We start from the raw sequence: 23,453 nt of genomic DNA, 5'->3' as shown, positions 1-23,453 counted from the left end.
AATATTTTCCCGTGGCTTTTAATAGTATCTGACAATTGTTTTCTGCGTCACTGGAGAAGCTGAACAAAATTGAATTGCATCAATATCCTGCATGCATACAGGGAAACCTCGATTTATTTTACACAACAACAATGTAATTTAAGGCCTTGTCTGCATACTATAACGTAAGAAGTACACGTCAAGGTTTCCTAAAAGCATATTTTATTATGTCATACTATGATTAATGTTCTTCTTGGCTTTAACCTATCAACATCCATATTTACCTTGAAGTCCTGGATACTATAACCCTCACTCAGAGTGATCTGGAAGACTTCCACAGAGGATATGTAGGCAGCCAGACGAGTCAGGCTCTGCTTCCCGCTGCCCCCAACCCCAACCAGTAAGCCATGACCTCTTGGAGCCTCCAGGATACGACTGATGTGACAGCTGGGAACAATACAGCCTTCGTTATTCTTCTAAAGACACAGATTATTATCATTTCTTTATTTATAATCATCAAATGATAATTTCATTAACTTCATTATGTTTCTTATAATTGCTTTCATAATATAGAAAGTAAATACACTCACACATGTTGCATGGCATCTTCAAACAGCACTAGATTCATGGCTGGATGGAGCTCATTGTAGCTTTCCAGGGCATCTGTGAGGACGGTCCTGAGTGCAGACCAGTCTGTGACAGGAGCATAGGAGGGTTCCTCACCCATTTGGGCAAAGTGGCAATAGAGGAGGGGCTGCTTTTTCACCTTTTTGTCCTCCAGTCCCTGGAAGAGGATGAGCATAATAAAGCTTTTGGTCAGTGTTGTTCTGAAGGTGAAGAACAGCATTATTCATTCAGTTTATCAGACTCTGAATTGCACCTCAAAGCATTCATGCACAGTCTCCATCTGGAGCTTCCGGAAAAGCTGCAGGTCCTTGTCATCCACCAGTCTGTCTGAGTACACTCTGCAGGACTCATGGAGCCATAACAGTGCCAGGTCACTGCTCTCTTTCACATTCTCAGGCCCAGAGAAGAGGATGCCCTTCATAGCACAGATAATCATGAGTATTTTACTCATAATTTCAACTGTAAAATGTTCTTACAATGAGCACTACCTGAAAGACGTTTGATATGTCTCGAAGATTAAATGTGTAGTGAAACTTGATGGCTGTAGGCAGAAAGTTGTAAACCATCTTGTGATGAAGAGTTATAGCAGCTTGGACCACAGCTGCAGCGCTCTGATGAACCAGGGGACTGAAGAGCTGCTGCTTCAGATGGCCACAAATGATCTGACCGAAGATTGACGTCTGAGCCTCAGATGAAGGAAAGCTTACTGCAAACACTGAGAAATGTCTCTGTAGAGAGCGAAGGCATATTCAAATTTCAGAAAATGTAAAGCAGTACATAATACACTTGCTTTGGGATGACTTCCATCTAACCCACAACACTTAAAAAGTATAAATAGCAGGCATTCTAAAATTAATATATATATAATATATATTTAAAATAAACACTAAGTACTTGTTATTTTAGGAGAAGTAATAGCTACATGATCATAATACATCTCTATGATGTCACTTCAGTACAAAACATTGTCTTAAAATCTGTAATATGATGTACTTATGCTCCAAGAATTAGTTTCTTGAAAGACCAGATGGTGCACCTTCTCTGCAAACAGAAGTTTCTGCTAAATAAGATTTACTTTGAACACTACTCAAGATTTTTGACAGGTCTTTGAAAGTACATATAGACTGTGCATAAGGAAAATGTAGGATAAGAGTCTGTGCATTATTTTAAGTATACTCTAATTTGTATTTATTGAAAGATAAACTATATTTCAAGCATTTAATGGCATTATTCTAATGCACTTGATTGTATTGATAAAGTAATTATGCTGATATGATTCTTTCTTTTAACGCCACTTCAGAAAATAAAATTAAGGGCAATTTAACTGACAAACATACCTGTAATCTGGGGTTGATAATGAAGCTCCCAGCAGTTGGATTCATGCAGGCAACATACTGCGTATTGTGTATTTCTTTTAGGGTCAGTTTCTGTCTGCCATACCTACAGAGAGCAGGAAATTGAAGAAGCTTTCAATAAAAAAAAGAAAACAAACTGTCATGAGACCCAAATATATAACTGAAAAAGTGGTAATGTGGATTCATATGTTTACAATTTATCTATATTTTTGTCACCCCAATTGTCCATACTGTAAATTTACTGTGTTACTATTATTGTACGTCTGTCTGTTATGGAGACATGATGTTTGGGCTTCTCACCAGTGTCCATAGTCCAGATGCTGGCGTATAAGTGTGTGAGGCTGCACTGTTCCGTAACTATCAACAGCTGGCATGTTCATGTCATCTATAAAGTAGACCAGCCTCCTGTTGCCTACAGGGGCGTAGCTTCTGCCTGCCCTTTTCTCTAATGGTTGCTCTAGGATCACTGCAAGAGAAAGTAAAGTGTTTTGTCAGAAATGAACAACAGCAACAGAAAAAACATCAACCAAACCACAGTTAATTAACACATGCAGGAGAAATAATAGCTAGAAAAAGTGAAACCATCTTTAGAAATGCAGGGATGTCTCATGACTAGAAATCATACAAGAGGGTGACGTTTTCTCCCCCTCAAGCCTTTCTGAATCTAATGACTGCCAGCAGATGGTGCTACAGTTTCCTTGATGTGCTCCTCTGTATCACAGAACAATCAAAAAAAAACACTCACCCTGCAACATGAGGGAGGTGGTGTAGTAGTTGAAGGGTACTTTTGTGGTCTTGTAACTATCTGGCAGACAGTTTAACTTGTTCTTGACAAGTGCAGTCTTTCCCACTCCAGCATTCCCCACAAGCATCACTGGCTTTCTCTTCTCCAGCAACAAGTCCATGAAGTACCGAAGACGCACAGTCTCTGCTGTGAGTACCAGAACAGCCTGCAATCATAGAAACAGCAGGAAGACACAGAACAGAAACATACATGGTTATTATGGCTTTCTTTGAGTGTGATTTATTGACAGACATGTGTTCAGTGAATTGTATGTGATTTATAATTTCTTGTATTTCCCCAGAACACCACAACTATTCTGTCATAATAGCATCATTTGCTCAGAACAAAACCCCACTAATTATGGCTCAGCAAGAGCCTTTGGAGAATTCACAGCTGTATGCAAGAGCATACAGAAAGACAAAAGAGCGTGGGTGATAGCTCAAGCCTTGTTGCTCATGCCTTCACCCCCACACAGTCTGGTATGGGGAGTAGTAGATGGTAATCAGACACAGTGGCAAGCCTATCATCCATTTTAGCACCCGTGCCATAACCTCATGATGTGACTTTACCCTCTCTTATTATGTTCACTGAGGCATACATACATTTTTAATATGACTGTATTGGTCATTTTTGGTTATTTTTCCTTAAGAAGTTTACTTCTTGTGATTGTGATTATTTGTCAAACCACTTTGAAAAGTTTGCATTTCTTCTCGAAGGTCCTCCTCTTGTAGATGTAGAAGGGAATATTTTTTTTTACCTGTAACGGTGTACAGGTTTCCATTTCAAACGGAGGCACGGTATCACTCCAGGGCAAGAACCGTCTGGTTTGATGGTCAAGGTAGAAGTCAAACACTGTCCCTTGTGCTGGCAGCTTCACCGTCTTCATTTCTTTGGTCCACCACTGACTGAACTCGAGCCGATAATCATGGAGCTGGACAAACCATCAAAGACATAACATTATGTATCAGTTCAGATCATTTCATTTGGACAACCCCACCATTAGTCCAAATGACTAACAGTTATATTGTTTTTGGTCACTTGACACTCTTGACATGTCTCTCAATACAATGCACTCTGTCATGCATCACTTTATATGTATACCTTTAAGAAGAAGATAGAAATAGACAAAGCAAAGACAAAATGGAGTGATAAGTAAGTGAACTATTATGAGGATTATTAACAAACTACCCAATAACACTCTCTACCAGTCCTTTATGTTGTCCAGTTACACATTTTTCTGTGGAAAAAAGTAATTTCAGCTGAAGGACAACTGCTATGTTTTGAGCACCCAAGAATTTTTTTTTTTTATTTGTCATGTCAAAACTTGTGCACCCAAATTGTCCATATAGTTGCAATATGTAAATTGAGATGTAAAATAAAATTTGAATTATCATACCCTACTTAAATTAAACCAAATAAATACCTGATCTTGATACAGGGTGCCACCAAAAGCCCAGATGCAAGCAAAAGTGAAATAGGTCTCGTAGATTTCACGAGGGGATTCAGAGGGAATATTTTCTGGTGTTAGAAGGCAGTCAAGCAAAGTGCAGAGTGTCTGAATAAGAAGGAAATTATTACTGTTATTATTATTAAATTGCAATTTTCTGACTGTAAAAGCAGATAAAAGAAGAAATGAATATACTGTGCATGCTTGTGTGTTATGTACCTGCACCATAGAGATCTCTAGGATGGGAGTGATTGTCTTGAAAGTGTTTTTCATCTGTTCTAGACAACGTGGAACATATTTCTCAAACAGTATGGTGAGGTGGGCCCTTTCTGTCTGCCGCTCCCGTTGGTCGATCCAGCTGGCAACGTACCTGAGCAACAATGCCAGTGTTATGTTATGTTACAAAAACAGCATTGCACTGAAAACCTCTGAAATTACATGAATGAAAACAGAAAGGGTTCTGTGTAACTCACGGGTTCCAGCCCAGGTCCTGCTGGTTCACATAGAGGATTCCCGCTCTAGACACTGTGGCAGGAGTGGCCATCCTTAGGTGACTGATTTCAAATACCAGTCTCATGGATGAGGTAAGCGACACGCGCTCATTACTGGCCAGAGTCAGTACCTAAAAGACATTATCCAAATATCATGATATTTAAATGGTCAATATGTCAGACAACTCTGCCCAAACGATAAGGAAAACACTTCCATATCTCATCAGGTCTGACAGACTTGCTTTAGAATATTTCAAGCACAAGATCCCTGTGACATGATTCATTGCTCTGGAAAAGGACTTCCAAATACTCACACTCCAGGAAGTGATTGCTGAAGGAAGGGGAAAGAAACATCTTTTTTCTCTTTACACCACCTTGCTTGCTATGTGTTGTACAGCGGTGTATGTCTGAACAGGAGGGAGGTACCTTGTTGTCATCCATCACTGTGTTGAGTGATTCAATCCACATCGGATCAATGTCTCCATCCAACACAATCCACTTAGGCCCCAGGTGAGAGATGTTTGCCTGCTCTCGCATCAGTGATGAAAGCAAACCTTACATATAGATTCAGGGATGTAAAGAACAACAGAGAGAGCAAAGTATAAGCATTGTTTACACTTGGTGTGAGTAAAAACGACTTCTTGTGTTCACATTTTGTTATCTTCATTAAAATCCAGTTCCATTTACCATCTTTCCACTCTCGAGTTGCAGGATGGATGAAGCCAAACAGTTCATCTCGGTCGATTGCCTTTGGATTAAGGTCATTCCATACCGGCTTCCTCTTCAAGTTTACATAGGTTTTATGGAGAACTCTCAATATCTGTTGAAAATGTCAATACTTCACGTTTGACACCTATTTTACAAAATCAAGTTGAGCATTTACTTTAATGATTTTTTACGCTTAAAAAATTAACCTGGCTTTTCCCAGTCCCTGCATTTCCAACAACAAAGACAGAGTGACGCACTGCCATGAGCTCCTCCAGCTGCACCACCTGACAGAAGAAAAGATGTTTACAAGAAAATTCTTTTATTCTCTTTTTGAAAGGTGGGTATAAACCAAATCATGTCAAACCTTGAGGATAAAAGTCTCCTCAGGCTGCTGTCGGAGCTCCAGAGTGGTCGTCCGGATGGCCTTTTCAAATTCACAGTCTCTCTCTCTCTCCACCTCCAGGCCTGGGAATAGATCTCCCAGCAGCCCCAAGAAGATAGCCACATCCTCAGTCACAATTTTAGGCATGTTGAAATCCCGCAGTGCACGCATTAGCACCTAGGAATTAATGTGCATTCATATGTAAGAAAATGCTTATATCTAATGTGGTTAGGAGATGACATCCACATATAATGTCACCTGATCATCTGGTCTTGTCTTGTCTCTTCTTCTCAGTGCTCCTGCCAGAACCAGAACAGGCTTGGCAGCACGTAAACCCCAATCATAGTGATCCTAATAGAGAAGGAAGTGAAGATTTGCATTCCTGTGTTTTCACTTATCAAAAATCCTATCATACATAGTAATACTACTTACATGTTTTCATGCTTTTCTGTGCCCCTGAGGTATAGCTGAAAACATTTATTACTAGTTCCCTCTGTTCAAATCCAACATTGTGGTACTACTAAGTGCTTTTCTCCTACCTGCTTGGAGAGCAGTTCTTTGCAGAGATTGTGCAGAGTGATAAACTTCCTGGCTAAAACCTTAGCACCACGGAAGCCCTCTGCCACCAACATGATCTCACAAATAAGTTCTGTGTCGGGCACCACCATGGCACAGGGCCTACAGCGAGACACAGACAGTGCAGACAATGAACTCTGTGCAGAATGAAGACACACTATCAAGAAAGTTACTGTATTGTTCCCACCTGAAAAGAGCCTTGAGGTTCTCGGGTAGCTCTGTCCTGCCGGCATAGCCAGGATTCATAGTGATGAAAATCCCAACAGAGAGTTTTAAGACAATCTCTTTATCAAGGAACAGGAACCTATGAGGTGTCACACAATGTGAATTAATTTTTCAACATGCACTGTTATATGACGATGCATTCAGCTTCAATTACTGACCTTTCCTTTTTGGAGCGAATGGCGTCCTGAATGGTTTTGACCTGCACCGCTACAACCGACAGAACATCCACCGGGATACGGTTGAATTCATCAAAGCAGCCCCATGCTCCAGTCTGGGCCAGACCCTTATAGATATTTCCAATGGACTTAACATAAACCGAAAAGAAAGTTTGCATTAAAACATATTTGTTTACTCAAACATCTAAAACAAGTTAAAAAAAACAACAAAAAAAACAGACCAACTGAAATAATTATGAACTCTGATCTGTTGAACTTTAAACCTTGTAGTCCATCTGTTCTGAACAGTTGAAGATGTACACCATGACACCCATGGCTCTGCCAAGATCCTTCGTTGTCTCAGTCTTTCCTGTTCCTGCAGGACCAGAAGGAGCTCCACTCATGGTCAGGTGGAGTGACTGAGTCAAGGTGATGTAGCACCTACACTTGCCAACAGCACAAGGAGGAATACAAATGTGCTGTATGATATGAACTTATTGTACTGAATGTGTGCATAAACTGAAAACTGATATGCAGAAGAGTTACCGGTCTGTGAGGGGAGTAATGACCAGACGAGGTGTATTTCCAAGATACTCGTAAGAATATAGGAACTGAGCATCACAGATGTTAATGTAGCAGTGATGGAGCTGTTCATTCCAGCAATGTCGAAGCTGTGAAAGCCACTGGAAGGCCTGTGAGGTGGTGACCTGTGAGCATAAACGACTGCTATCAAATTACATCAGAGATAATCTGTCACAAGAAATATGGTACAGATGTGGGGTATTTTAATTAATCTATTTTAGTGAAATAAAAGTTGTGCATCCCTTGTTTATCTTTTGCAATCAATATATATATTTTTACAGAATGGCGAATTGTACTGTTGTACATTTAAGTTAGTCGTGTTATTATTATCAAATATTATTTCAAAATTAAAGCTACTTTTTCTCTTTTGCAAATGGAAAACTGAACTGTTGCCATAAAGGTTGCCATTTTTAATAAATTATAACCTGATCTTAAATAGGCAAAACCAAAAATCGCAGTTATATGTTTATTTATACATCGATATGAATTCTGTTTTAATGCCAAAGTTTGCTCAATCCGACTAAAATGAAATACTGTTTCGTGGAAAGATTCACTTGTGTCAACCTTTTGAGCGATGAGGCTGGCAACAACATCTCGAGTATGGATATCAATGGTGCATATAGTCATGATCTTCTGTCTGTCGCTGGAGCTCAGCTCTCCCAGCAACAAGCCAATCAACAAGTTAAGCTGAGAAATCTGTAGGGAAATAACAGATTGAAAACAATGGCAAGGAAAACAGAAGTTAAGAGAATAGTGACAATTTAAATTCACTCATGGGACTGAATCAACAGCAATCTGATATAACACCAGTTGGTTCGAGTTTCCTGTCTTACTTGTACTGTTAACTATTCAATGTCATTAAAATTTTAATCCATGCAGAACATCATAAACTGGCAGTATATGAATGTGGACCTTGTGTACTTTAAAGACAATCAAAATTTGTCTTGTGTTCTTGTTTGGACTAAAACAGCACTGGATGGATGTCATTTATCCCTGGTCCTGTATGACAGCAGATCCAATCAGTGCAGTGCAGTGGGTTGAAGGGAAAGACAGATTATTCAAACAGCAGCCAAGGACATGTTAACCTTAAATACTGCTGATGAAACTGACAAGAGTGATAATACAACTGTGAGCATACCCCACGATGAGGCTCCACAAGCCCAGCTCGGGTCACTGACTGTGAGGTGATAATAATGGCATGATTGAAAATAATAAAATAAATGTGGGAAATTTACACTATTGATTTATCGATCGATCGAAGTTTCTATTAATCTATCAAAAATATTGTGTATAATAATAACTACTATAATCCAAAAACCCATGATTTGTGGTGGTGCTGTACTGAATCCAAATTTTGCAAGCAGTTTGTCTTATTTCAGGTACAGCTTGCATTTATTACAGTCAAATATAATACACCACAAAGTATGACATCAACAATATAATACTAAATCAACAACCCTTTTTCACTATCATGAAGATATGTAACTTCATGTACCTGACAAGCAGTGACAGCTTTTCTTTCAAAGCTGCATTTAACTTAAATATTGAAATGTTAGTGTGTACATCATCATAAAATGTACCTGTTTCTTGTTGTAGTCTTTTAGTGCAGACTCAAATCCTTCCTCTAGTCTTTTAAACACGAGCTCCATATCACTGCTCCACCAGATCTGAGATCCAGTGAGTGCAACCTGGGCAGGGAAGTCGAAAATCCACTGCTCTCTGGGTCTGTCCTCATACTCATACACAGCTTCAAACAGGTGACCCCGGACACTTTCCTTCATAGACTCCTCGAGACAAGTAAGCCATGCCTCCACCTAATGTAAAATAATGTTTACCAGTGGTTAACTTATTTTATGAAGCATAGCTCATTAACACTCTGACACCGAATATGATCTTACCGGCCCGTAACAACAACATTCAGTCTGGAACAGGACATATTCTCTCTCTTTGCTGTACATGCCGACAGCAAGTTTAGGATTATCCGACTGTTCATTTTGAGCAAACTCAAGATCTGACATGTTGTCGAAGAATTTTGACAGATGGACAGTTACCTACAAAAGACAATTAGTCATTACATTTGTCATGATAGACACAACAAAAGCATTATGATAGTGACATAAATGAACACTAAACAAAAACAAAAAATGAATTCAACGTAAATGTACTTCTGTGGGACGACTGCCTTTAGAGAGGATGTCCAACAAGTCTGCAGATGAAATGAAGTAGAAACGTGGAAAGGCAAGTCTCTTTGTCTCCAGGTATTCGGTGAGAGCTTTCTCACATAATGCCAGCCTGTCACAAAGAGGGAATAGGGACAGTAAGCAGGAGGCTTCAAACAGTATCCTGAAAGTTCAATGAAGTAAACATGAACCTTTGTTGTAGATCCTCTAACTTCTCAAAGAGATGAGGTTTGTTGGTGGCCTCGATGACATTTTCAGTCTTAGCACTGTCCAACATTAACTCCTAAAAGAACCAAAGAAAGCAGTGTTTACAATAATGGACTTTACATGACTACACAAGGGGCATTTGAGTGCAGACCTGAAATTCTGCATCTATTGCTTGGAATCTGTGCGTATCTGCAGGCAGCTGCTGGCAAATGTCGTCAAATCCTTTAAAGATGCTTTCGAGGTAGGCCCATGTCCTTTGGACCTCCATCCAGACCGTCAGCACCGAGTCAGCCACAGTCAGCTGTTTCTGTAGTTCCACTAGCTGGAACAGGAAGTGATCTACATGCTTGCTCTGAAAGACACTCTGGAGCTGAACCTTGAAGGGAAGGAAAAATAAAAATTAGAATGGCCTATCTAAAGGATTTGGTCCAATTAAAGACTCAAAGTGCACCAAATTACCACCCGATATGTGGCAAGAAAATGCCATGTCTTAATAACCAGATATCATAATATATATCAGTTTTATTTGCAAACCCATTCCAGCTCATTAGCATGCCAACCTATAAAATGTGGGGGAGCGAAAGTGACTATTCAAACAAAGACAGAGGCACTAAAGTGGCAAGACTTCTAATTGCTGGCTGTAACCCGCCAATACATCTGGTGTACATTTTCAAAGACTGCCACAGTGCAACAATGCCCTGTGTTCTCTAGCAGCTATAAATCTAAAAGGACTCAATAGGGACCTCTCTGCTCTCAGCTGTGCTGTCAGACACTCAAGACAGGGCGGCCCTTTCTGCACTCTCATCTCTATTCAGCATTCAACTATCAGCGCCTCTCACAGACAACCAATCTTGAGAGCAAGTTGTTGTGCTTTACAACCTTTATACATTTTTCTATTTTGTGAGGTCACAAGTAAAATCTCGTTAACATTTAGGTATCTACCTGATGATCTTCAAGAGTTTCAATGAGTTCCTCATCACATTTAAGTAGTGGCACAGAGGTTTGGTAATGTTCTTCGTATGAAAGCTCCATTGACGCCCATGTTTGACCTATCTCTGTTACGACCTGAAATAAAAATGGACAGCATATTGATGACAATGTTTAAATAATACAAAATGTATTCCCTACTATCTGTACAGAACAAATTTTGCTAAAGGACCATGTTTCCAAGGTTGGCTCCAAGCTCGATGTCATTAGTTATCTAATGTGCATCCTAAAATAAAAACGTATATAGTGTTAGGCTTTCAGGTTTTGATACAGATCTGGATTTTAAGTACTGCAAGGAGTCCTGTTTGTTTGTTCAGCACATTTCTCTGCATGCAAAAACATACAACTCTTTGAAGTAGTGTTTGTAATAACAGCCAAATGGAATACATGTTTGCTTTGAAGCGACATAGTAAGGGTAACTCTTACTGTATTCAAATCTCACCACAACTTTTCAAAGTTAATGCTAGCTGGTAAATTTAAAAAAAATACTTTACCAGAAATGCTGTTTAGTATGTTACATAATATAATGGGTAATTATAACTAAAAAGACTACTCGTGTTTTTGTGTTTGTTCATGATATATTTCTGATTGAAGAAAAACCTTCTCTATGGCCATTTCTTTGACCGCCTTATCCACTATGTTGCGAACGTCGTCTTCAAACAAGTGGAGCTGCAAAGACAACAGGTCTTCCAAGGTGGTATTGTCCGTCACAGTGAAGTCCATCTATTCAAAAATAATTACAGTCATGAAACAAAGTCTCAGATTTCTATCTGTTCTACAGTAAGACCTCTGCTGTGTGTATGTATGCACCTCTGTGGCTCTAATTAGCTGCACCCAGTGGCGCTCTCGTATTGCCAGGTTCTGCAGTTGACTCACGGCCCGCAGTGACGTCAACAAGTTCTTTACATAAAGGTCTAATCCAGAGTACACATCCCACACGCGGGCCTCTTTGTCAAGCTTCCGTATGCCCTACACAAACAGAAGGTAGGTAAACATAATTAGTTATTAGGGGCATCTGTTACAAACAGCAATGGTGCATGACAGCAAGACAGCAGGAGAGATGAGTTGGTGTGATGTAGCACTGCTGGTGACCTCACCTTGGCAAACATCCTCAATTCTGCATCCATCTGGTCCACGTTTATCTGCCGCCATTTGGTCATTGTCCAGTTTTCTACACTGCTCTGAATAGATAAAGATGCATGGAGAGGGGTCAATGGGCTGACGGTGCTTAATGGGGACATTTAGAGGCTACAGGGTATTCAAAGACTCACGGACAGCCTCCAAGAGGACAGACAGGTCAAGTCATTAAGTTATTGAGTATTGAGGTCGGGTGACGAGGCATTTGGCTGGATATCCATTCCCTCAAGAATAAGGACATTTAGGTAAACAATATAGATGAAGCTACCCACCTGCACATATACAACATTGTCCCACAGTTCTTTGAGGACCGTGATCTCTTGTCTGCAGAGCTTAATGTCTCTGTAGTCAGGAATAGTAACATCAAACAGGTTTGTGGACTCTTGTAGCTCTCCAACTTCCTTCTCCATTTCCCGGATTGCTTTTTCAGACTAGAAAACACATGGCTCTTGTCAAGCAACATGTACAGTACAATACAATGTAATTTTAATCCTCTAATCAAGCAATCGTTAAACTCCTACTTTCTCCAGACTGATGTAGGGAGACGTTGCGTTGGAACTAAAGGGTGCCGTTGCTCTGAACATTTCCCTGAATTTGGTTTGTTTGACCTAAGAAATAAGATACCAGCTTCATTATTTCACAGTCGGAAAGATATAATACAATAGCTTCCACACTGTGTATATGCAATCTATCTGGAAATAAAAGATAAAAGTGATCTGTCACCTCAAAGTCCATGCATCGCCTTCGTAAAACCAGCACTTCTGCATTCTGCATGGGTGCCACCTCATGTCTCACTTTTAAGGCCAGTTTTTTAGCCCCACTCCATTTCTCAGGGAGTTCCTGTAGAAACAATTATTTTGATTATTTGAAGCCCAGATGTGCACAAAAATCAACACACAGTATTACGATTCTTTGTACATAAATTATGATTTGTTATCTGTTAGTAATTGAAAGTGGCATGAAAATAAACCAAATTATTTTCCTTACCTCCATTTGAGAGTAGAACTGGTCTGGTATGGTCACCCCGTACCGTTCCAGAAGGATTATTGTGTCTCTAAGAGGCTCAAACATCTTGTCAGTGGCTTTTTGTCTGTATCTGACTGCCAACAGGTGACTCATAACTTCCACAAAGCCCCGGTGGTCCGTTTTAGTCAAAGGATGATTCAACCCTTCAACAGTGGCTCGGATGAACTTCTGCAGCTCATCAAGACTGAATGGGAAAGTTTGCAAAGTAAGAATAACTGATATCACAGTTTAGTCTGAATTAAAGAGCCGTGCAGAAATTAATTTTACCTATTAGTGACATATGTCAAGAGATGCTTTTTCAAAAGCCAGCTCCACTTTTTGACAGTGTTGAGAAGGCTGACTTTAAAGAACTTGATATCCACCCGAAACCACTCATCAAACACTTTGAAGTCTTCAAGCCGGGAAATTTCACCATACAGAGCCTCGTAACACTCAATCTGTAAAATTAGGACAACGACAGACGTTAAAATAAAAAATAAAAAACGCAATGTTTTGGAAAATATAATTCACGAGTTTACTAAACTTTTCACCTGTTCTTTGAAGTTATCGATTGTAGGGGAGTTCTCGGGGCGCACATCAGCTCGATGAGCCTCCATCTCCTCTGTTGTAAGGACATGTCCATACAGGAGAAACCGGCGGAGAAATTCAGCCCTGTCATCTTTCCATAGATGGGTGTAGCAATCAAATTTCCGCTGGTAATTTATCGCTTTCTCCAGAACATTCTCCACACGCTCCATAATTTCTTGCCTCAGGTCCAACAAATCTAGCATGTCATCTATCACATCCTGGAAGAGTTATAAAATATGACATAAAACATCAGGTGTAGCCACTATTTGTATAAGAATACAAGATATGAGTTCTGCAACTTTAGTACAGCAGGAGACGCCATTTTTCCAAATAACTGACTTAGTAAAAATATTTTAAATCTAACAATGTACAAATACAAACTTCTACACATAAATTTCACTTGATAATACCGAGGAGGTAACTGAATATGTGCCTTTTACAAGCTAAATTAGACTAATAAAACACCCCAACCCAGTCTACTAATATTCTAAAACTAGGAAAGCTACAGTCTTTGTGCTTGTGAGGACAGGTCTATGGCCTATGAACACCAACTAGTAATCCAACAATTTGAAATGACAAGCATGTTAAAACAAACATTGTTGTGTCACTTTTACTGGAAATGCAAAGAACTGACTTTCTTCTTTCTGTATTTTCTAAACAATTGCAGTGTGAAAGAAAACCTGTATTTACATTCAAATTTAGAGCAGAGTACCTGATAGCTGTCCGTGCAAAGATGAGCAGCAACTCTCCTGATATTCACTGAAGTCTTCAATATATCTCCGACCAGTCCCTCCATCAGCTCATAGAGGCCATCTCCTGCATCTCGCTCCATTGAAGGAGTGAAGGTCATCCCCGAGCCATTCAGCGTCAACTGAGCCTCAAACAGAGGAGCCCTGATCGGCCATGACTCCATGTTGTCCACAAAGAACTGAAGAGAGTGGTTGATGTAGCTGAAGAGCCCCTCCACCACCATCTCATCCACATATTCCAGGTAGGATTGCCATGCTTCAGAAGCAGGGTCAGCATGGAAAAGAACCAGATTCTCCTGGTTAAATGTGGGATATTAGACAGTGTATCAATTTTGATTTGATTTGATTCTGAGCAACAGTGAATAAAGTCTAATTTAATGTTCAGGGCTTTTATATATTATAGAATAACAAAAGTAGTTTTATCTGAATGGCTTCCCAAGCTCTGAAACATGTTAAATTATTAGTACTAAAATCATTTTTGGAGGTCAAGAAAATAAATTAAGTGACTAGAACTAAACGTTCAGAAGCTAACAGAATAAAAAAAAAAATTTTTAAAACTCTGGACACATGAAACAGATATGGGGATTTGATTTACGTTGACATTTACTATCATATCTGAATCATCTTTTCATCAGGAAACTGAGTAAAAAAAAAACCCACAAAGAAAATGATTAAATTAACAAAATGCAAAGGAACAAAGTTTGAAATTGCCGTTTAACTGTTCTTTAACCTGTTGAGGATAAATATATATACAACATGCTACTTTGGAGCCAGGCCAGTACTTTTATCTTTTTTTAGTGTGTATTTACAGTGCAGCATCACAAGTATTCATGACAAATCTATAATGCATAAGAATGAATATTATCATAAATGCAGCCATACACACCTGCACCAGCTCATGTATGAAGTCTCCATCCTTCTTCATGGAGCTGTACTTCTTGCTGACACAGTCTCCCCTGTCATCCAGCTGTATGAGTGAGCCTCTCTTATTGTCCTTTCTGCAAAACATGGTCTGTTTGCTCCATGCTTTCATCACTGACTGAATGGTATCGCAGTTTTCTTTGGCTCTACTGACTCGACGTACAAGGTCTTGGACGAGGTGTTTGGTGGTGCTGATAAAGTTCCAGCAGTCCTGGTCCTGCCATGTCAGGATGGTCTCGGCTCTTGTCAGCTGCAGGTCTATGGACTCCAGCTCAGCTGTGATGAGTGGAAGTTCCACCTCTAACACTGTCTGCTTCAGCTTGTTGTGCCATTGTACTAACAGCTGCAAACTGCTCATATACTGGAAAAATACAATTGTGGAGAAAACGTGTATGTGAAGGATATCAAAAAGGTGGGGCATGTGTGCAAATTAGTATAATGTTACATGTTTCTTTCGTACCTTTGTGAACATGTCACGCTTCTCAAAAACTGTCAGTGCAGCTGCAGGGATGTTGATCTCACTAAGCGTTTGAATGTACTTCACATCTTTTAAGACTTCAGTCAGCTAAGAAGTGAAAGGGAATAGTAATTAACACATACACACCGTGCACAAAGTCTGTCAGCAGCATGCTAAAAAAAACAAGACAAGACTTTTTTGAAAAAGATGCAGCTGGAGCCAAGGAATAATTGAACACAGGCAAGCAATGACTTGCATCTGGAGTTTACACTATTAGAACAATGTTATTATTTTGCCATACCTATTTAACTAACTAAATCTCTGTTTTAGGGCCTTTTTGGAGGGCCAATTACCAACCAATTTGACTTGTTTTTAAGAGACATGTTGCAAAATCAGCAGAAGAGGAACTTGGATAATTATTGAGCATTATAAATTGTCCACAAAGGGAGTGGAGGACATGACATCACTTACCTTTGGATTGAAGTTGACTGAGATCAGGCCAGTGGAGGTGTTTCTGGAGATTAGTGGCTGGTTCAGGTTGCTCAGGCAGGCTTGTTCCAAACCATTACACCAGTCAGAGTGAATATCCTCCTCATACTGGTCCAGGAGATCCAACATTTCCATGTACATGTGGTGCTCATTCACCATCTCCACACCTTCTGCAGGCCTAGAAATGTTACATGAATAGTCAATTTTTCATCTTGTTACATGCATGTATCTATCCGTTACTCTACGTTAAGCAATTATTTGTCACAAACGTATTTATTTAATACATTTTTTATTAACTTTTTACTGACATGTCAAACAGTGAGCTGATTTTTTCCCATGGTCTCTGAATGCGTTCTCTGAGCATTTTTGCCCACTTCAGAGCTGCAGATGTGTGCGCCATGTTCTTCATCAGACCACTCCCCATCTGTACACAAAGTCGAAATGGAAAAACAAACAAATGCTAAATTAACAACATCTATTGTACACTGCATGCATATTGCTAATATATGATTTTAGCCTATAGTACCTGATTAAGCTGAGATTTAAACAGACATTTACATTTCTCCAGTTCTTCTCTGAAATGTTGCTGAAGCAGAAGGAAGTTGGGACTGAATATTTGTCTGATTTCTCTTTTCTCCAGGAAGGGTCCAACAATAGTCAGCACCTGAAAGCCCCAAAAACATAATGATGTCCTACTTTTTCAGCATTCACTCACCAGTCACTTCATTAGCAATGCAGTTAACATCACACTACTATTCAGTCATGCTTACTTTCAAAGCTGATTCCAGTCCTGAGCAATCCTTAAAAAACAAACACAGAAGGCTGGCAAGGCGGCACTCAAAGTCCGCAATCCTTATCTTGAACTCCTTATACTCGTTTTCAAAACCCTTAGAACAAAAATAACAATTCAGTTATATTTTATGAGGGACATCAGTGTAAGATTGTCCATTACGACTTTAACAAGAATTTTAATCAATATTAACAAAAAGGAAAGGAAAAATATTTTTAGATGGTTTCACCTGAGAGTTGAAGTCAAGTGGACTGTTTTTACTGTGTTTCAATGCTTCACAGAGGTTACTGAACTCTTTGTGCATATTAGCAGCGTTCTCATTGTAGACTTTCCCTGTAATTCCACCAAATTCTATCCTTTCCATCCTCTGAAAGTCCAGCATAATTTCAAACAATTCCTGCAGAGAAAATTTGTGGTAACAGGAAACAAATAAAAACACAACCTCAGTTTGACACCTGAATTTAATAACAAAAAACTCACCTGCAGTTGTAGCATACGATTAAAGAATTGGTTGAAACGTGAAAATATCATGGCAGATGGGAAATCCCAGGGTGCGTGTTTCACTTGGTTGGCCAGCCTCTCCCTCTGGGTCTGGTAACAATCTCGAAAACTTCGAAAGGCTTTTATCACCCTTGATACCATTTGTAAACTCTCCTCCGTATCCACTCGTAGCAGCAGATCTGCAGAGAGGTATGCGGAGGCCTGCAGGGGGAAAGGTTTTACATCTGCTAATTTGTTCCCGCAGACAGCCAACAACCGCAGTCAGAGTGATGCTGACATCAGAAGCATGCACTGTTTTTAATTTGACATGCGTGTCACTCTATTTAATTCTACTGAGGTTTCGTACCTGTTCAATGAGCAGATTGCAGAGTTCCTGCAGTAACACCACAATGCGTGCTGGTCTTTGATAAGACTGGCAGTTGGTCCAGATGAGAAAGAGCATGTGAAAAAGTGCAGGGGTGTATGTTTCCATGTGAGGAAACCCTCGTTTTTCCAGTTGAGAGAGCTGTGCACGTAGTGGCTGCAGATGGAGATCAATGTCCTGAGCTTCTTGAAGCGCTTTTTTTTTTTGGCAGAAAAAAAGCAAAGAAACAATCTCAATTTAAAACAACATAATAGAGACAGTGATATTGAGCATCAGATATTTGACAAGATACAAACTACAGTATGTCATCTTGGAAAAATAGACAAACTAATTTTACCATTCAACACATTTTCAATTAGAGTCTTGATTGCTGGATGATAGCTGCTATCCATCATCTCTAACATCTCCGCCATCATGTGAACAGAGGGACTCTGAAGCTGCAAGTGAAAGTTTAAAACACTTTAACAAAGAGTGAAATGGAGGAAGGTGCAAAAAAATTAAATAATATTTTAGTAAAGATCAAGAGGAGAAGGAAGCATACCTGATGATAAATGCTCTCTACATTGCTCTTCTTGGAAGCCCAAAACTTCATCTCTGCATCAGGCCCTGGATTACATCCTGTCATGAGCAGGTCAGATGAATCCTCCTTTAAAATTTTCTGGATCAGATTCGTCCAGTTGATGACCTGGGTCTCGATGGCGTGCGCCAGAGCCCTATCATAGTTTTCATAACTGAGTTGGAAAATAAAAGCCGAGAGGGTTACTTCAATCTTATAGTATCACCAAAGATCAAGCAGTACGCATTTGTGGTCTCACATACGTTTTAAAGGTGCTGCTTGAATTTCCCATCCAATCCATTGAAGTGGGGTTAAGAAGCACAGTTTTCCCCAAAACCTGTCCTCGAACAACAGACGTCTTACTGCACATGCTCTCAACATGTCGAATGATGTCTTCAGACATTAGATTTGGCCACATCTGATGGTTTTTGTAGTTTGACAGCAGGGGCGCGCATACCTAGTGTAGAGACACAGAGTGAATGCACCCAGAGCCCATAAAGCCAGAGAAGCATGAAATCTGTATCACAAACATAACTGACAGAAAATACAACAGAGGTAAATGCTTTTTCACAATGTATGATGGAGGGTATAACAATCACCTTCTCAACTGTGCATGACAGTTGCAGTAGTGGTGGTGGAGACAAGAGACCGAAAAGCAGAAGTTCCCTGAAGTTTTCAGAGTTTACAGGAACAACTCTCTTCTTCAGAATATAGATTTGCTTGCTTTGAGCAGCATCTGGGACCTGCGTTTGAAATAATAAGAAAAGATTTTTAAAAAATAAAAATATGCTTTTAAATGAAATATGTCATGCCAAATACATCATTTCTAACATTTTTAAGGACCATTTCCTTGTCACAGTAGGATAGTGACAGGTTGAATCAATAACATAAATGATGATTCAGTTCCACTGAGTGTGCTTTTCCAGCTCTAACATGTCAAAATGTCTGCTGTTAAAAAGGTTGATAGGAGAGTCTGCGAACAACCATACCTCAGTAGAAACAACCAGACCACCTTTTTGTGAGGAGGAGAAAAATATAACCGACTTCTTTTCAAAGAAGTCTTTGAGAAGCGTTTGAAACTCCTCGCTGGCAGCACTCTTCTCCCATGTTTGGCCGTGTTGCAGTCGCAAAAGCCCACAAACTTTTCCCTCGACAAACTTTACCCTGGCGTCCTCCAGGAAAGAAGGCACGTTTTCCTCGTCGGACATGACGTTTCTACGACCATGACATACTTCAGTCCCGTCACTTCGTTCAACAAAAACGTAGTTTGAGGCAGTTCGCGACACTTGCCTCTGCGTGACCCAGTAACTTCGTGTCGTGGTTTTAAGTCGCTGCGTGTACAAACACGGACATGAGCTGCACAGTGGAGGGGGCGGGTCAGCATTCCGTTGCGTAGCAACAGTTCCTCTTCTCAATCATTGCCAGGTATCTAGCTCTGCTTAACTAATTGTGTCGCAAAAAAAAAAAAAAAAAAAAAAAAAAAATTCCCCAATTAAGGCCATGAAAATGGTGTTCTTATTTCAGTAGCCAATTACTATGTCTGCTACTGTGTACTTTATGATTTGTATTCATAATTCATTATTTCAAATGAACTTAAAGCATGAATTATGAATACAAATCATAAGGTGTTCAGGTATCAGGCATCAGGTATTTGCATGTAGGTTACATTAGTAAAGGATGCTATTTGTCTACAGTGTAGCTGGTTCTTATTGTCTTGCAGTTCTTTATCCACAGTTTGCAGGCTGACATCATTTTTGTACTTCAAAACATTTTTGGTTTAAATAGGTGCAAAACTGTGGCCTCTTTAAAGACAGGACTGGACAGAGGAGGAGTGTGTGTGATGGACACACAGACTAATAAAATGTAGGCTATGTGACTTTTTGGTTGTCTAAGCAGCACAGCACTATGCCCAGCAACTGCTATTTACAATGAACTTTATTGCACCTCATTTCAGAGCAACCTAGAGGTCTGGCTGCTCTGAAATGCCTTTAAATAAACAGCAAATTGTAGCCTACTTTTGGCAAAGCTTATAGAGATTTAATTAGCTGACTAGTATCCTGCTCTATTAATGGGTACTCAAAGTTTAGTCTTTTCTATAAATATAGTGGAGACGGAGGATGAAACATTGATAACAGTTTATACAATTTCTGGAAATGCACTTGTTACTGTTGCGTGACTATTTCTACTTTTTTCACATCAAGAGATAGATCCTCGGGGAAGAGAGTGAGACAAACTCTTCAGATTTGCAGCTGGCACTACCGTTTTGGACCTCATCACTAACAATGACAAGACCACCTACGGGGGAGAAATTGCCAGCCTGTTGCTATGGTGCTAATAACAAGTTGGGAGCGATGCATTCAAGCAGCTAAGATGGAGATGGCTTCTGATGTAATCCACAAAATAATTTTACTGTGAAAATCAGCACAGATGTTAACATGGTTGAGAACATAAGTCATTCGATATGCTAAATTAGAACAGAAAACCCTAATGGCCTCATATGAGATGTGATCATAAAACTATCATCAGGGAGAGAGAGAGAAGGTCGGTATCTTGCAATTCGTTGCGTGTTATGGCTCTGCATGTATCCTTTTATTCCTTTATCATTGTACAGCCTCCCTGTCAGTAAATAATTATCTCTTGTTTAATTTTACTTTCTGCCAGCTACCTCTGATCCAGGAGCTGTAACATCACAAAGCTTGCAAGACAGACTGCACCAATTGCATCCTCTCAAGCAACCAAAAACTATTTCTTTTGGAAACAATGCTGTTCAAGCCTGGCACAGTACATGCAACCTCAACGCTTTTCCTGCCAAGGCTTGTTACACTGCTGAGCTAGCATTCGTAATATCTCTATCTAGTGCTTATTGAGCAGTCTGCCATCACAAAGTATGTGCTGCCTGCAAATAGTTGAATTAATTTATCTCTTGCAGATATTTTGCCTGCGATCAAAATCAGTGTTCTGAGATGGTGCAAAGTCTGTTTTCTTGAAATAATCTGTTATTAACACGTTTCTTTACCTAGGTTAAACTCTGTATGTACAGTATAATGTTCTGTACTCTCGTGCATGCTGCACTTTGTCTTTTGGCCTTCAAAAAATGCACATTGAACATTTGTATTATGAAGCATGTCATTAATGATTGGCAGAGTCCACAGACTTTTGTTGATGATGCCGTATTGATTTCTAAGATGAATCACAAAAAAGCACTACATTATGACAATCGAGTCAATCCGAGAAGCAGCAATGAGCAAGCAAATGTTTTATCTCAGTCTAAAATGAGTTTCGTATGTTTCATTATGTGCCATTTCTTATTCTGAACTAAGATGAAACCACACTGTGTATGACAGGGTAGTTTTGATTAGATAACTTCTCCCTATAACTTGCCCAGCAGGAAAACAATTAGTTTTCAACAAAATGATTATAAGCTATTTATTTTAAGATTCACTGTGGCAGTTTGAAAATAGAATTTTTAGAGTGCCATTATATCAACTATTTTTTTTAACCATTAAACCACAATAAAATAGATGAAAACCGAAGGATGCTGATGAAAATGAAATCTGTATTACCAAACAAGTTTTAAAAGTGAGTCATTTGACCAGCAACATTTTTTATTTAGGTTGGGTGGAAAGGTATATTTTTTATATATTTTGAGAGACATTACATAGCTATATGTGATATGGAAAAATCATCCAGTCAGACTAATCAGTTACTAAATCAGATTAGTTTTACAATTATCATTGACATACCAATAGTCATCAAGATATTTTAAGCTTGAATGTGTTTTCCCCTGCAGACCAATGCTTTCCTTTTCAGCAAATGTAGTTGTTTACATAATCTCAAAATCATGTTGAAGACACAGTTGTGAGATAATATGGTAACATACATTATGCAAACTGGAGTTCTATTTTATAGACCTACTTGTCACCTGGTTTGTGCATATAAATTTAGACCCCCAAGTCAGAAGGACCACACCACAAGGTCGCCCTCTACAGGATTACGGTTAAGTTTGGGCTACTCTCTCTACACTGTATTATTATCTTCTCATAGGATATATACATAGCCAGGTCTTTTTTATACAGGACTAAATCACAGATTATCTCAGAAGGCTTCATAATATAGGCCTACAACCCCACTCTTAAACCTTGCTCCTCGTTCACGCCTCTATTGTTGTACTCCCTCTTTCTGTTTGATAAAGATAAAAGAAACTATACAGTGAAGGTGAATTAAAAAGGAAATAGATTTATTGAAGACAAACTTGGAAGTCATGATGAGCGTGAAAAAATTGGCGATGCGCTTCCCAGTGTGCGCTCCGTCACCATCAGTGTCGTCCTGTAGAGGGCACTGGCTTTTCTCTTTTGACAGATCTTCCTGCAGACCAAAGGGACATGGACATACAGCAGGGAAACAAAACCGTTTGAGACAGTCTGTCAATGTAAACGTTTATTTTAAGATAGATAGATAGATAGATAGATAGATGGATAGATAGATAGATGGATAGATAGATAGATAGATAGATAGATAGATAGATAGATAGATAGATAGATAGATAGATAGATAGATAGATAGATAGATAGATAGATAGATAGATAGATAGATAGATAGATAGATAGATAGATAGATAGATAGATAGATAGATAGATAGATAGATAGATTTTCATCAAAGCAGTTTAATTTTATTTCGTTTTTTGTAATTATAAAGCCAATAGAAAAAAAAGGTAGCAAGCAGCCGGTTGACATAAGTCCAGAGATCAATTTGTAACCTATATTTAAAAACACAGACGCGTGAGGAGGGGAGAACGCTGCGTGGGTCTGTTGTTTGGTGACCTCCCGTCCATATAATAATTGATCGCATTGACTAAATAATAATATATTGTCAGTCACCCCGTCATAAATCATTGCTCCACCTGTCTCCGGAAACACAGACACGATAAACTAGTTTCGATGTGTGTTGGTGGCAAAAAAAAAAAAAAATACACGTGGGGAATTTTGTCCTATAGTGAATTAACGCTCATGTAAAAACCGGCACTGCTGCGCGCTCAACCTGACGGTGGATTCTCTGTTGGCAGATCATGCTAAATCCAACAATATAGTTCTGAAGCTCTTCGGGTGTTACGTAAGCCCCGGAATGAACGAATTTGTTAGCTCACACCCGAGGGCATCTGGTGATGGATATGTAGTCCTGGGGGACTGACGAAGACGCAGTACAACAGCCGG

General features: G+C 39.4%; 1 protein-coding gene across 1 annotated transcript in view; it reads right to left on the bottom strand.

Moving 5' to 3' along the window:
- Positions 1-19,456, bottom strand: part of LOC138619589 (dynein axonemal heavy chain 11) — a 38,092-nt gene extending 18,636 nt beyond the window's left edge. The window contains exons 1-52 of the mRNA XM_069696186.1: positions 19,232-19,456; positions 18,842-18,985; positions 18,506-18,699; positions 18,228-18,417; positions 18,024-18,123; positions 17,669-17,880; positions 17,302-17,523; positions 17,051-17,218; positions 16,802-16,918; positions 16,558-16,695; positions 16,340-16,455; positions 16,014-16,209; positions 15,546-15,650; positions 15,051-15,446; positions 14,128-14,460; positions 13,379-13,633; positions 13,116-13,285; positions 12,810-13,032; positions 12,546-12,662; positions 12,344-12,430; positions 12,095-12,253; positions 11,783-11,866; positions 11,496-11,654; positions 11,286-11,408; positions 10,641-10,763; positions 9,850-10,074; positions 9,683-9,774; positions 9,477-9,603; positions 9,210-9,362; positions 8,892-9,125; positions 7,876-8,007; positions 7,276-7,436; positions 7,014-7,170; positions 6,733-6,878; positions 6,537-6,653; positions 6,313-6,451; positions 6,032-6,124; positions 5,756-5,950; positions 5,598-5,675; positions 5,371-5,503; positions 5,110-5,237; positions 4,666-4,814; positions 4,412-4,562; positions 4,169-4,300; positions 3,503-3,676; positions 2,707-2,911; positions 2,262-2,427; positions 1,944-2,046; positions 1,095-1,334; positions 860-1,021; positions 570-763; positions 264-426 (exon numbers count right to left, since the gene is read on the bottom strand). Coding sequence (XP_069552287.1) covers positions 264-426; positions 570-763; positions 860-1,021; positions 1,095-1,334; positions 1,944-2,046; positions 2,262-2,427; positions 2,707-2,911; positions 3,503-3,676; positions 4,169-4,300; positions 4,412-4,562; positions 4,666-4,814; positions 5,110-5,237; positions 5,371-5,503; positions 5,598-5,675; positions 5,756-5,950; positions 6,032-6,124; positions 6,313-6,451; positions 6,537-6,653; positions 6,733-6,878; positions 7,014-7,170; positions 7,276-7,436; positions 7,876-8,007; positions 8,892-9,125; positions 9,210-9,362; positions 9,477-9,603; positions 9,683-9,774; positions 9,850-10,074; positions 10,641-10,763; positions 11,286-11,408; positions 11,496-11,654; positions 11,783-11,866; positions 12,095-12,253; positions 12,344-12,430; positions 12,546-12,662; positions 12,810-13,032; positions 13,116-13,285; positions 13,379-13,633; positions 14,128-14,460; positions 15,051-15,446; positions 15,546-15,650; positions 16,014-16,209; positions 16,340-16,455; positions 16,558-16,695; positions 16,802-16,918; positions 17,051-17,218; positions 17,302-17,523; positions 17,669-17,880; positions 18,024-18,123; positions 18,228-18,417; positions 18,506-18,699; positions 18,842-18,985; positions 19,232-19,450 — 8,499 coding nt within the window. The 5' untranslated portion in view covers positions 19,451-19,456. The remainder of the gene's footprint in view (positions 1-263; positions 427-569; positions 764-859; positions 1,022-1,094; positions 1,335-1,943; positions 2,047-2,261; positions 2,428-2,706; positions 2,912-3,502; positions 3,677-4,168; positions 4,301-4,411; positions 4,563-4,665; positions 4,815-5,109; positions 5,238-5,370; positions 5,504-5,597; positions 5,676-5,755; positions 5,951-6,031; positions 6,125-6,312; positions 6,452-6,536; positions 6,654-6,732; positions 6,879-7,013; positions 7,171-7,275; positions 7,437-7,875; positions 8,008-8,891; positions 9,126-9,209; positions 9,363-9,476; positions 9,604-9,682; positions 9,775-9,849; positions 10,075-10,640; positions 10,764-11,285; positions 11,409-11,495; positions 11,655-11,782; positions 11,867-12,094; positions 12,254-12,343; positions 12,431-12,545; positions 12,663-12,809; positions 13,033-13,115; positions 13,286-13,378; positions 13,634-14,127; positions 14,461-15,050; positions 15,447-15,545; positions 15,651-16,013; positions 16,210-16,339; positions 16,456-16,557; positions 16,696-16,801; positions 16,919-17,050; positions 17,219-17,301; positions 17,524-17,668; positions 17,881-18,023; positions 18,124-18,227; positions 18,418-18,505; positions 18,700-18,841; positions 18,986-19,231) is intronic.
- Between the last annotated feature and the right edge of the window lie 3,997 nt (positions 19,457-23,453).

This window comes from Brachyistius frenatus, unplaced genomic scaffold, assembly GCF_029030835.1.
Source record: "Brachyistius frenatus isolate BFR_SWC_R1_liver_20210118 unplaced genomic scaffold, ASM2903083v1 Contig_20, whole genome shotgun sequence".
NCBI lineage: Eukaryota > Metazoa > Chordata > Actinopteri > Embiotocidae > Brachyistius > Brachyistius frenatus.
The sequence above is the reverse complement of the archived record's forward strand: the minus strand, read 5'-3'. Positions and strand labels throughout refer to the sequence as shown.